Consider the following 14903-nt stretch of genomic DNA (forward strand, 5'->3'; position numbering starts at 1 on the left):
ACTTGGAGTATATAGTAGTAAAGTTCTACAATGAATAGGGGTTAACAAAAAAGTCTAGATAAAATATGACCTCTTTTATTTTTACCTACCATAATTTATATATAAATTATAATAATTTTGTTCTAAAACATTTACGATATTTTATGCATGCTTCTTCTTTTTCTTGTTCTTATTTTTGTTGGTTTTGTCTGCATTCCAATACCAAAACAGTTGTAATACCAATGCACCGTTGGCGGCTGTTGATACACAGAATGTAAGAATAATGATAAAGTCTCCAGTTTCTTGAATTGAAGTGAAAATTCTAGCTACACTGCCACCAAATAGAAGTAGACAGGTGACAGCTGATAATTGACCTGTGCTACCATTTTTGTAATTTGTGATAACTTGGATTGCCTGAAAACAAATAATAATGTGACTTTTTACATGATATTGAAAGTCCTTATGTAAATATATCCAGTTAATTCTATGAAAATAATGTAACATCCTTTTTATCTAAACCTTTAGCTGTAGAGTGAATACCTGGATGACATTGCCATTTTCAGATATAAGGTCATACACACCACATAAATACATGGGCTTATGAGGAAGATAGATAAATATTACTTTCAAGAAAAATAAATATCCATCAGAATAACTATTATAATTTAACAACACATTCTGTTACATAATAATTATTATCTATAAGTACAGCATACACAATAACTGTAAAACTTGTTATAAATGAACTTTGGATGTATAACTCATGTAACAAAGGCAAACTACATATTTGTTATCACCAACCAATAATACAGTATTATCATTCTGTGTTAAATTTATGCAAATTATTGATATTAGTGGCTCAAGACTACTTACTCCCTGTAGTTTTATATTTGTATGTATATTCTGGACCCAACAAGGCCCTCTAGACCAATGCCAAATGAATCCATCAATGGAATTGTTATCGCTAGCAAATCCATAAGAGAGTAACATTTAAAATCTCATTCTACCTCATAAATGTACCGGAGAAAATTTTTCCTTTGATGGATTCATTGCTACTTGTCTATGGACAATTAAAGACTAAAATTATAGTCAACAATAATAGAAATTATTACCTTTGCTACTAAAATTATGGGTACAGTTGCAGCTTGCATTGACCATAATATATCTGTAGGAGTATATCCGCTAATTAGGGTTGACACAAGTCCGACATACAATGCTAAGAATGCAGCTGCCCTCCCAGGTGTACCTCCGTAATGTAAAACAAGTGCTGCTATTATTGCAGTCTGAATAGCTAGGAATGTTCCTTCACCCCATGCACTGAAAGAGTAAGATTTATAATAATTCATTTTCCTAAGATTTCTTGATGAAAATTATTAATATAGTAATTTTAAATAATAACCTGATGATTTATTGACACAAATGATAAAAATAAATATTGTGAGATTAAGTAAAAGAAATTGTATTAATCAATTACAATCTTCCATTTAATATTTTGTCAGTCACAATAGAACATAAAATTGCCTTGCACACTGTATTAGATATGAGGATGTAATTTAAAAATTTCTTGTCATAACTGGCCTTTAATGATCTGCTAAATGTTAAATGAGATATAGGTAGAAATATATATAAGGCCATTATTTTGATATAATGCAAACAGCATTCAATCTATGCTTTTAGTCCAGTATCTTTGGATATAAAAATCCTTATATGATTATTTTATAGTTACTAGCTTTTACTAACAACTACTCCACGTGACAGGGATAAAAAGCCTATATTTTTCTTCATCCCATACAGTAAATGTATACAAAATTTCATAATGATTGGTTACGCTATTAAGACACTATAAAATAATAAACAAACTCACATGATATTAGTAAGGAATGATATGAGTAATGTTATCAAAAATTAAATTAAATTACCTGAAGGGAAAGTTCATAACATAACTATATGCAAAATTGGCAGTAATCGCAAATAGTTCTAAACAAACTCCATAAAAGTTAATGCCCTGAGCACTTTTACTGTTTAAGATTTTTAGAATTTGTGGCACTTTCACCAATATTGAGCCAGCAATAATACCAATTCCAAGTCCTTTACTCAACGTCGCTTTGAAACATGGTACTGAAATAAATTAAAGCGTTAATTTTTTAGAAGTAATATTATACGGTGAAAAGGTATCATTTTATACAATTTAAAATTCTCTTACAAATGGTAATTATTTTAAATATATAACTAAGTAAATATTTAAAAATTAATATTACTTCTGTAATATTAAATAGTTACCGTCAAGAAAGTTAAACTTCGTAAAATATTCTTCGTAACATTCAGGAGAAAATACTGATGATACAACGTTTTTGATAACGTCGCCCATTGTATCAATTTATTTTCTTAAAAAAATCAGCATTAAATAAAGTTAAACAAATAGTATCAGTAATATTAATTAATCTTAGGATACAGTCAAAGTTATATGGATTTTGATTTGATTTTTTACTACATGGAAGTTGAGTTGTCGATCGATGGCAGATAGAAGAATTGTCAACAACAAAAAATATATATCCCCATCTCAAAGTCAAAATTTACTATTACACTGAGGTAATAAAAATTTATATTTCGACAGTTCAGAAACATAACTAAAACATTACAAATTTTTATTTCATTTACATATATTGTAGTTATGATCAATATCTGACTTAAGTGCTATTATATTTCCTAAACAATGATTTTTACGAAGTTATTATCAATAAAACTCCTCTATATAAAAGAAAATTCTCTTTAAATTACAACACTGCCTTCCGGAAGACACCTTTATTACATTTGGTTCTACGCAATTTTCGATTAGATACTTTTAACATTATACCATAAGCTCAAAATATTAATCTTATTTTTAACCAATTTTAAGAACAATTTTTGTTAAAAACTGATTATTTTTAGAATAGTTCCATTTATTACAAATATTAATTTCGTTTTAACATTACGTGGCGCTGTTGCAAATTACGAATTAATATTTTGTAATGACTCATTTTTGTATTATCTAGATGTAACATCAATAATCAATAATTATTAAATACGATCGTTCTCAAAGAAACTGATGTCTTATCCACCTATCTATTAAATAGTATCAATCGTCACGTACAGTGGGTTGATATTGACGATATGAATTAAACAACTCTACAAACTTTATATTATAATACTTACCTATAACTCCTTAATCGAAATACAAGCATAAAGGCTCGTACTCGTAATCTGCCTGTGGTTAAAATGTGTCTTATCTGGACAAATTTTATAAAAATACTCTAATAACGGATATAAAAATACATAAAATAGCAACGAAAATAAATAACGCCCTTTGACATCGTAAATCTTACGCGAATGCCTAATTTCATAACCATTAAATTAGCCGTTAAATCGCCAAGAAGTAACAAAGAAATTAATAATATTAAAGATATTGTTTTAAATTTTTCAATAATTCTTCTCTCTCTCTCACTCTGTATGTGTAATTTATTATGAATAAAACAACAATATTCAATACCGAATTTAATTTATTAAATCAAATACACAAGTACTAACACTATTAAATGTATTGGGTATTTGAAGTGTATGTATAAAATTTTAATATTATGCCAAATATTTAAGGTTAAGGTTGGGACATTATGAAGAGAATTATAAAGACAAAAATAAATATGTAATATAAAACATTTTAGTGATAAGCAAAATTACAATCCATTAAAATTTTACTGAACTGAATGTTTTGTCGATTTTATTGTTATATCATCACAATATTCATGCGCCTATACAGTAGTATGTTTTGTAACTTACGACTCAGTCGGGTGGGTGATCCATACCGACTCCTAAATTGTCTGGTACCCACTACAGATGAGCGGAGCTTTTAGCTAACACTTATCTGCGAGCATTTTTAGGTGCCAGGCCCCTCTGGAAAATAACCTTCAAGACGCCAAAATACAAGGCCATACCTATAAGGTATACCACTTTATCTTCCGATGGTTAAAGGTTAAATTTTTGCATAATAAGTAAATATTGTAGCAGACCGATAGATATATAGTCTTTTAGTCAATAGAACTGCAAAATCGCATAATCCTGTGAAACTTTGACGGCAATATACAGATTGAAAACACATGATCACCGCTGCAGACATTTTCATTAACTAATTAACTTTGCACAAATGTCTAGTTTAGTTGATTAATGAAGTATTGAATATAATATTTAAAAATCATGTATTAAGATTTAAAAATATTTTTTTACAATATTTTATCATGACATTGGAATTATTAGCAAAGAGGACCCATTAGGTAATACAAAACAACTTAATTTTATCCGTCTTTTTAACTACACCTCATACAAACATAAGCTCTAAATGTTAGTCAAAAGTAACATTTTTATGTGCCACGAAGATTGAGACATATGTATTAATATTGAAATGAAAACATTTGAACGAAGATATGGTGTTTGTAAATATTAACACAAAATACTGGTTTACTTGATAATACTCGGCCATTTTAAGTTTTTTAAATATTGTTTGTTATAGATATATTATCATGAAATGTAATTTTAAACTCGCAACATGATAAAGTAATTTAGTTATGCTTACTAATTAAATACACAATTCGTATTTTTATATTTACATAAGACAAGCCTAAATTATCAATAATTTGCCACAACTGTAACAAGTGTAACTAAGGCAACTGTTAAATTTGTACTTAGAAATTGTTATTTCATACAAATAATTTATTTGCAAATTATTTTTTTAATTAAACAAAACTCGCGTTTATCGGTCACAATCACCAGCTACCATACAAAAGCTTCACCTCAATATAGCTTATTAACTAAATGGGTGTAGATTCTTTCCCATAGATGATCAGGTTTTGGAATGAGCTCCCTGCTAGTTTCTTATAAAACTACCGCATGGAGTTCTACAAAAAAAGGTGGCAATCTGTTTCTTCATGCTTGAGAAAATGCACGTAATTAATCTATAGCTAAGATAATCATTTCCCATAACTATGTTTTGTTTACCATATCAGTAACATATTATATATATAAACACCATACTAGTATTACGGCTGGATATTAGATAAGTGTGATTGTCGGAGGCGAGGTAAAAATGAACAATTATTTATTAGATATAGAATTAGATATTAAACAGTTATATTCCGTGTTTAATATCTAATTATACGCAATGACGTTAATGAAAACAATATGTATGTGACTGTTTTCTCTGTCCAGCACCCAAGGGACCGGGTGTGAAGGTAGATATACATATTATAATACTGTGTTCAAACCCACAAACAGAATCAGAACATTATGTATACAAATATCAATACAAACCTCTTATTATTAACCAATAATATACTTAATTCAATTTCAAGCTAAAAAATTTTTCACTTGTACTAATTATTTTAATAAATATTTTTTATCGATTAAACATTTATAATTGCCGAAAATTACTGTAGTAAGGTCACAAGTTGTTAGCAGTTAAATGTTTTTAGTACTACAATATATCCAATGTCAGAGAAATGAAAGGTATCTAACATAATGTCCACCATAGATTTTAAGAAAGTTCTGAACTATTAATATGATAAATACATATATTTTATTAATTGATTACAAAGGAATGACTCAATTGTAGTTTTCATCTACATGTATAATCCGTATAAATAGTTTAACAAGTTTAAAAAAATGTTGCTGAGAAAATGATTTCTAATCTAAGTCACTTATTGCAAATATTTACATAATAACTTAATATTATTGCATTTATTTGCTACAGAGTAATCATTAAACATTACAATTTACATAAGAACGTCATACAAGGTCATTTGTTTCATGAAAGACCACGAATTACCGAGTAAAATCAAACTTAAATATCTAACTATATATGTACAAGTCTCTGTTTAGTTAAACCTATATTTATGTTCGTTTATAAATAAAAAAAAATTACAAGAGCCTATCTCGTTAGAAATATGGCGTGAAGATAACCACAGATAAAGAGTATTACAATAATGTGCAAATGAAAATTTTAAACTAACCCCAGCTGTATTGAAATTAGTGAATTTGTATGTTATATAGTCATCTACGAGTATATATATGACATGTCGATATGACGACTCATCTCTATATATATAAATAGCAACAACAAATTTCCATTTAGGATTTGAATCAAGCTATGCACATAGATATAATTATCCTAGATGAATGCTGGATATTAGATTTTCTATAGTCTATTTACTCGTACAATGAAACTTACGTAAAGATACGTGCAAAAAGTAGAATATAGTCTATTCAGATGTTTCATATTTAACAAAATATACAAAAAAAAATTGAGCGTATTGAGACTAGCAGATAGAATTGGATTAAAATCCATTTGCTGTAATAGACTGAAAAATCTATGTAATATAAATTATTACTATACATTACATATACAAATAAAAATTAATTTCTTGAAATAACTCTTATTTAACCGACCCATATGAGATAGTTATTTTAACGCTCTTTAGATTACAATTAATCGGGACGACGGTTTTCAATTAGAGTCAAGCCAGCTAAGTAGCAATCAGTATTACATATGACTATATAATTAAATTTCAAACACTGACATTTTAGACATGCAAAGTAATATTAAAAAAATATTTTAGAATGAATAATGACAACCAATTAGATGTAATATGATGTACAGTTGTTATAATTAATGTTACAGTTAATAGACCCGGCAATGAAATTTGTAAAGGTTTATAAATAAAAACTATACTATTGAGTAATCCCATAGTTCTCATTTCTATTCTATTGCACACTGTAATTATTATAAGTACTCATGACAGTGGCTTTAAAGAGAATGACAATTTGGGTCTTGAGTTATTTTTCCCTAATATCTTCTTTTGTTCTTCTTTAATTCTTTTCTCTTGTTCTTTCTTCAATTTCTGTCTTTCCTCATCCATTTTTCTTTGTTCTTCGATCATTGCTAACCGCTCCTCAGCCTAGTAAATGAAAAATATAAGATTTTTAATGGCCATACAGTAGAAAATGAATATAATGAAATTTGCTGTATATCAGAGTAGAGCATACAAGTTGATATTTCACCTGATTCAAAATGGTAATGACTTGACCATCACCATGGATACTACAGAACTTACTGTCACACCCATAGTACAAGTCATATGATGCTATTCCTACGAAATATGTTCTTATAGCATTGTAGCCATACCTTACATATCTATCCTATATCCCACCCTTCAAATAAAATAAATAAAAAAAAAAATCTAACTTCAAATTAAAACAATCATGCACAGTTGTTTTACAGTACAAACACATAAGAGGACTTGCACAAAGTCTTAATTTATTGTACTTTTATATAACATCATAACATAAGAATATAATAATAATTTATATAATTTTATATAACATAGGAATTTAGCAACAAGCTCATAAGCTTGTTGCTAAATTCTTTACTGTTTGTGTCATAAAAGTACCTAAAAACTATACTTACCAGCTTACGCTGGGCTTCCTCGATCTTTTTATTATTTTCAGCCATGATTTCCTCCAATTCTTTCCTTTTACGTGCTTCTTCCTCCTGTTTAATAAAAAAATCATGTTAATTGAGTTGACATAACACACAAACAAAATATTAATGTAACTGCAGATATCAACATAAATCAAATACAATACGTGTCAAACTTCTTTCACATATATTTTTACATTTTTAAAGTAATTATTAATGTCCAGTTTCATTATTTAAATGATATAGAAGTATGAAACATTAAATTTAGTTGACGTATTATTATATCAGAGAAATTTTCAGGATGTAGTAAAAAAGTTTTGTGTGTACAGTAAATAGGTCTACTGTAGCAATGGAAGGATTTAAAATCTACTTTATATGAATCATAATACAATTCATTTCGCATAGCCCGCCGGTGAAAGAGTATTTATCCATTAATATTAAACCCTTAGTGTTGATGCCTATCAAACTCAGCTGGGTACACAAAATTAATCATATAATGATTCGTGTAAAGAAATATTCACGTTTTTAACACCCCCTGTTTACAATGTGACTATGTGACCTAGTATAAAACAGAAAATATTGTTTTACAAAAAATATATTCAAGAAATACCTTCAGCATTCACGAGAGGGTCCTCAAGCAGCGTCTCCATAAAATTCTTACAGCTTCTTGCTCTTGATCAGTCTTCTGACCTGACTTATAGACTACGTGACTGCCAAGGACAGTCAAGCGAACAATTTTAAAATGCTAGCCGGTCGCCTTCACGGCAATACAGTAAAGTGGTATAGACCAAGACATTCTGCTTTGTCAGTGTGAACGACATGTTACTGTTATTTGGGAATGTCAATTAAAGTATTGGAGGGTTCTGCCTTAATGAGTGACAATTGTAAAGAATTTATTAATAAAATTCCTGTAAGCACTCGAGCTACACCTGACTGGACCTTTAACAGATATGATCGAAATAATACTTTTATTAGTTACTCTAGTATATTATGTTGTATGTATTTAAACATAGAATTTTTACATTCACAATCTTTATTAGATGAGAGAACAATTACTGCTCTCATGGGGTAGGATTTGTCATATGCAAAAGTAATTATTAGTATTGCCGTTGCATATGACTGGTGGGTGGATAGGGCAGTTACCTGTCGAGCAGCCTCCTCTCGTCGCTGTTGTTCCCGTTGCCGTTCCAGCTCCTCCATCATTTCCTTTTCCATCTTCCTCTTGGCTTCTTCTACACGTTTTGCCACTTCTTGTTCTATTTCATCCTTCCTTTTCTCCAGTTCTTCTTCAACACGCTTTTTCACAAGAAGTTCTATACGTTTTGCTGCTTCTTCTTCAACAACCTGTATTCATTCAAATATTTATTGTTATTAAAAATGTAAACTGTTTTATTGTACCTCACATCGTTTATTAAACATACTGAAAAATTTTACTATAACACAAATTACTAAAACAACTCAAAAATTGTAAGTAAATTATAGATACAATAATATATCACTGATATTTAAAAAATGTTGATACACTTTTATATAAGACATTTTATTTACACTTCATAACATTATTTATTTAAGAGAATATTATCCTAAACTTGGAGTCACTTAGTAGCATAATTTCAGAACATTAGAAACAGTACATGTATTTGTCAATAAGCTGGACTACAAATAAAGTCTACAAGAAAAGAGCACATTAATTAGACAGAAATATACATTTACAAGCCACAACAGCAGCTTACCAGCTTGTTTATGAAGTGATATCTTTTATGAAAAAAAAAATGATTTTTTTTATTTTTCATCATGCTTATAAATGAAAGAAATATAGTGTCAAAAAATAAGTAGTTGAATAGTTTAGGTATATATATATATATATATTTTTTTTTTGAGTAAATCGGATTAGAGTTCAAAAGTAGCAGATGGCCCAGTTTATTTGCTGTCCTGTGTATATATTCACATTATTTTTTAAGTGCTGCATTAAAGATTAAATAAATAAGCAAAGTAAATACATTTTACATGACAGTGAAAATGTATGTACATTTTACTATATACTGTATGACAGACTTGACACTGGATGGTATTCTCTACCAATCAAATACTTAATATATTCTTTATATAATAAATAAATAAAATATTAATATAACATATAAAAAACAATTATTATTTTTAATATAACTAAATTAATTAGAAAAGCAAATAAAACATTCTATGACTCAGATAGAGTAACTAGCAAACAAATTACCTTTTGTTCAGCCTCCCTCACACGTCTCTGTCTTTCCATTTCAGCTAACCGGTCCACTTCATCCATTTTGCTGCGTCCTTTGGATTTTTTTCTATTATTTCTACTCCCGTCTACTGAGGCATCAGTACTGCTTGACGATGATACCGAATGAGATCTTTTCCTAAAAACATATAAAAAATTAAGTACTACATTCCTAAAATACTCGAAGTAAGGATTGCAACAAAAGAATAAAAACAGATATATACTACCTAGACTTGGAGCTTCGCTCCCTAGATTTTTCGGCATGTTTTGAGTTCCTGCTGCGTGATGAAGAACGATCCTTAGATCTACTCTTCTTTCTAGAATGTTTACTGCTTTTGTGATGCCGTCGTGGTGATTTACTTCGTGACCTCGATCGACCCATTGTTCAATTATATTCTATATTATTAAAAAGTAAAATATATCAATAATATGTGCAAAATAAACTCGATAACGCTCAATGTGACAATGACAACGATGCGGCCATCATCGTTTGCAATCAGATACATTATCAATATCTAAGATAGAATATGTATGACTTACTTATAAAAAAAGAACCTTTTATATTATTATTTTATTTTATTAAACATATAATACCGAAATCAATAACAATTAATCTAAAAACAAACTTCATTATCATCATCAGTAACTTGGAGCTTTAAAAGTATTTAAATTTAACATGTGTGTGTCTCATCTTGTTATTAATATATTTTAGTCCTAAGTTCTAGTTAGAAAGTTGATTTACAATTTATTTATAATTCATTTATTTAATTTTAATATAAATAAAATAAGTATCGCATCATTTACTATAATATCCGAACGAATATTTTTTTTTTAAATTCATTCGTACAAACTTCAGTGGAATTTGTAAACTTCCGGTTTGTATGATATAATAATGCCAATTTATATGTTTATAATATTTACTTTTGAATAATTTGTAAAGCATAAAATGTACGATTTTTTTCCTAAAGGGTTGGTTTGGCCGTACGTCCTAGTAGTAATTGTAGTACTGTATGTACCCTGTACCAATAAGGCGCATTTGTATACTCTAAGGAAATCTACCCTACCTAAAAGAATTTACATAAATCATAATGGTGATTGGGTAAATTATCTTGCAATAAAAATATTAATAGTTTCATTAACCAGTATACTTATCACAATTCGAACAGTTTTTTAAATGGAACTTGGAATGACTGTCTACTAGAATGAAGTAGTTATCGTTGTCCATAGATATGTTCAGCGTCAAGGATATTACAGAATACACTGTGACTCCCATGACTGTCACATGCATTGCTAAACATTATCAAGTCTAAGGTATTTTTAATGGATGAAAATGGAATGATAATCCCGCCTGTGTACGCTGGCGGCGCACCAGTGAGGGATTATAGGTGAGAATAAGGCAGGTCAGTTAAATGGTTTCCAGGGGGCGCCGCATGGATACTTAATTTTTGAATCACAAGGCAGATAAGGTACCTATATTACTTATAATACAATAATTTAAATTCTTAATGTAGGCAAGGTCATGTATAAAAAATACACTTCATTGTACGTAATACTTTAATAAAATCTTTTGTCTCTAATTAGGAGTTCACTGCAATATTCCCTTTCTTTTTTATTTATAAAAGAAACAATTTTGTAAGCCGGTTGATTCACATCATATTCTGATTTTTGTGCTTTATTAACCCTTTTGTTTGACTGCGAAATCGAATAAGTATTCATACTTGTCATTTTAGATGAAACATTGTCAAATACTGTTTTGATTGGATTTAATTCGCAATAACTTGCTTTGCCCAGTGAGCCATCATCTAATTTGCTGAAACTAAATTTCTTTAGATCGATAGGTTCGACTGAAGCAAAACGACTAATTGATTTTCGTAGTAATGAATTTATATCAGTAACAGTCTTAGCACTTTGAAGAGGACTTAAAGATTTCTTATAGAAATGAGATGACATAATCTTTTGACCTGATTTTGAACTGGCACTATTTTCTAAAGTGATCCTATCCATCAGTTCATCTAATTGTTCAGTCATTACATTTGCAGCTACATACAGTTCATTTTCAGATTGCGTATTGTGAATGCTTGTTTCTTGTTGTAATTTTTAGCTCGAATCATATTCGTCTTCGGGTTCCACAATTATATTAGTATCATAGCGTTGCTTTAATTTAATAAGTACAGCTTTAAAGTCTTGATCTTTTCCAATGTCGGAGTTTTCAAATATCTCATTTATTTCTATATGGCCCTTATAGAAATATTCTAATGGTAATCCATAACCCCGTACAAACAAATCAGCAGCACTTCCATACCGCGGTATAGTCATAGGTTGGCGATATATACACTCAAATTTTCCAGTTGACGATTTGGGATTTCCAGCATAATCAATGACCACTGTAATGATATAATTTTTTTATAACACAGGGGCAACCGAGCATGCGGCTCATTTGATTGTAAGTGACTACCGCCGCAAATTATCACCCACAAAGGAATTTAAAAAGGAATATGCTCTTTTCTTGAAGGTTATAATGTCATATCAGTTCGGAAATACTGCTGCTGGAAGTTGATTCCAAAGAGTGGTTGTCCATGAAAGAAAGTGCCTTAAAAAACGAACCGTGAAAGACCGCCACTCATCCAAATGGTTGGGAAGAAACTTTAGTTTGTGGCAGGTTTTACGGTGGTAAAAATCAGCAGCAGGTATCAATCCGAACAATTTCTCAGAGCACTCCCCATGATAAATTCGGTAGAAGATGGACAGAGATACGACAATACTCTACGCAGTTTCAGTGGGTTAAGTCGGACAGTAAGACGCTGATTGTCAATAATTCGAGTGGTCCGACTTTGAATGCGGTCTAATAAAAGGAGCTGCTACTGTGGCGTTCCTGCCCATAGGTGAAAACAGTATTCCATATGTGGTCTGACTTGAGCTTTATACAATTTCAAGTAAATTATTTAATATAGATGTAATCTAACTGTTTTTTTTAGTCCACTAGATGAAAAGTGGTAACCGTTACCTATAGACATGAACAGTACCATGAAAATAATAGAGCATAATGTGTCGCTCATGATAGCCTTCATGTGTTGCCATTCCTGAAAACTAAGGTGTTATTTATACCTCTGTGCCCTATAATTTCATTGCCATATCCCACTCTTCAAACCGAAACACGAGTGGAACAGAAGTGCCTTTTGTACAGAAGATGACTTTTGTACAAAGCTTCCCTCTGGTATAAGCACAGGTTCATCTATAATAATCTAATGCAAATACTATCCTGTAAATACTATAAGGAAAAAATAGAAATAATATTTAAAAGTTGTTGTATACGAGAAAATATTATTAAATTTAAAGTATAGCACAATGCGCAGTCGTTTGTAAGGAAATACACGGGACCTTAAACATCGGGTGTTAACAGCAGGTTATGGGATTAATGATACTAAAAATCGGATGCAGTACGCCTGGCAAAGCATCTGTGGTTATAAATATCATCCCTATCTTTTAGTGTATTAATACTATTTATTTAATCGTACTTTTCAGACTCACCTTTTATGATATCGGAAACAACAGCAGGACATATTTTTGCTGTAACTTGAGTTGTAAGATTTAGATCCGGACATGAATTGATCTCGATTAGCCATGGCTTATATTCCTTGTCGAGGATGAAATCGCATCCATATAGTTCAAAACGATTCTTACTGATTGATAAAGAATCTTGACAGCTAAGCATAATAGCAACAATTGACTTCTTCATACCTGGATATATTATGTTATCCCATACTTTACTTTTACCACATTTATTTAAATATTCCTTATATTTTTCCAAATCCCACATATTACTCTGGGGAAGATCGAAATGTCTTCCAACACAATTTTTGTATTTTCTTTGGACTGCGTTATTTGTTAGATGTATCGATTCGTGATAATTTTTTAGACTGTATTTTTGGGAACTAAACTTTAGATAGCAATCTGTGTACATCCATATTATTAAAGGATAAGTGCTTGTTACGAGGTAATATTGTCTGATATCAAATTTTGTATCGTAAATCAGTAAAGGCTCTTCTGTAAATAAAGTTAAATAAATGAATATCTAATTTAAATTATATAATATTAATATTCACTAACGTTTATTACTTACCGATATATTTTTGGATTACATGTTTAGCATTAGCTTTATTCAATAAGTTTGTAATAACCCCTAATTTGGAAGCCATTCTTATACCTCTACCTCTTGAGCAGTGTGCTGGCTTTATGATCCAAATATTATGACAACCTTCACAATTCAGCTGCGGTCGATATTTATAAATTTCCTTGAGTAAAAAATTTGCGTATCCCAAATAGAGCGGCAGTTTATTTTCACTGTCTGCTTGGAAAACATCATCTTTAGCAATTATGCGGTAATATTTTTTTAAGAATGCATTCCAGTGTCTTGTACCGACAGTGGTCAACGCATGGTCTATATCTTTATTTTGCTTTCGGAATAAATATTCTTTGCATCTATTTAACGCAAATACGACAACGTTAATGGAAATTTTCCCCGAATTAATAAATATTGGTCTCTCGTTAGCAATCATTGAGAGTATCCATTTTAATAAGCTAGTGCATGCAGTAATTTTGTAGTCTTTGATAAATCCTTCCATTTCACCAACTTCGTAGCTATTGTATGTTCTCGGACCATTAACTTCAGCGACGTCTTCAACGTAAAACCAATAATTTCTTTTCATGGAAGAACAAAGACCTTGTTTAGTAGTCCACAAAGCGTCAATTTTTAATTTATTGACAATTGTATTGCAGCCATTTGTCATATCTATAGTAGTATCACAAGGTTCATCTTTTGTTCGCCATATAAAATTTGGATTATATTTTTCTATTAAATTCGATAGAAGCAATTTTTCTAGTTCTCTATGAATTTGAGGCTGATTCGAAAACGTTCCATTCCGTATTTTAGACAAATTCATTCTATACGGTTGAATTTTTTCTACCCATCCTCTTTCTAACAATGCATTGCGTACTGCGTTACAACTTCCGTAAATAGAAAATATTTTGTTTTCTTTAATAGCATTAGATGCATGGGTTTTGAGTTTTATATATCTAGTGGACCTACTTTGGCAGCTGCATATTATATAGCTTTTTTCTTTTGGTGAGAGACCAGTAGAGCGATACATATTTTGATAAGCAGTCTTATTT

The 14903-nt window shown here is 30.1% G+C and overlaps 3 protein-coding genes across 4 annotated transcripts; all 3 read right to left on the minus strand.

The window, feature by feature from the left end:
* Window positions 1–59: 59 nt before the first annotated feature.
* Window positions 60–2512, minus strand: LOC113516928 (mannose-P-dolichol utilization defect 1 protein homolog). The gene is made up of 4 exons (XM_026901432.3): window positions 2260–2512; window positions 1899–2097; window positions 1092–1296; window positions 60–393 (listed from the first exon to the last, which is right to left on the minus strand). The coding sequence occupies exons 1-4, from the start codon at window positions 2345–2347 to the stop codon at window positions 142–144; spliced, it is 744 nt and encodes a 247-aa protein (XP_026757233.1). The 5' UTR covers window positions 2348–2512; the 3' UTR covers window positions 60–141.
* A 1680-nt stretch (window positions 2513–4192) lies between these two features.
* LOC113516646 (UPF0430 protein CG31712) lies at window positions 4193–10237 on the minus strand. Of its 2 annotated transcripts, none has more exons than XM_026901097.3 (5): window positions 9962–10236; window positions 9714–9873; window positions 8624–8824; window positions 7469–7552; window positions 4193–6959 (listed from the first exon to the last, which is right to left on the minus strand). In XM_026901097.3, the coding sequence occupies exons 1-5, from the start codon at window positions 10114–10116 to the stop codon at window positions 6795–6797; spliced, it is 765 nt and encodes a 254-aa protein (XP_026756898.1). In that variant the 5' UTR covers window positions 10117–10236; the 3' UTR covers window positions 4193–6794. The 2 variants fall into 2 exon arrangements, 1 of the variants encoding a protein (XP_026756898.1); XR_008253685.1 differs by having other exon boundaries at window positions 6905–6959; window positions 8091–8824; window positions 9962–10237.
* Window positions 10238–11270: 1033 nt separating this feature from the next.
* Window positions 11271–14902, minus strand: LOC113516711 (tubulin glycylase 3A-like; the record flags this gene model as incomplete). The annotated part of the gene is given in 3 exon segments (XM_031908049.2): window positions 11271–12118; window positions 13263–13778; window positions 13855–14902. Coding segments are annotated over 3 exon segments (2394 nt in total), but the record flags the coding sequence as incomplete, so codon positions are not given.
* Window position 14903: the final 1 nt, after the last annotated feature.

Source organism: Galleria mellonella, unplaced genomic scaffold, assembly GCF_026898425.1.
Source record: "Galleria mellonella isolate WM207_F2 unplaced genomic scaffold, CSIRO_AGI_GalMel_v1 utg83, whole genome shotgun sequence".
Classification (NCBI taxonomy): Eukaryota; Metazoa; Arthropoda; class Insecta; order Lepidoptera; family Pyralidae; genus Galleria; species Galleria mellonella.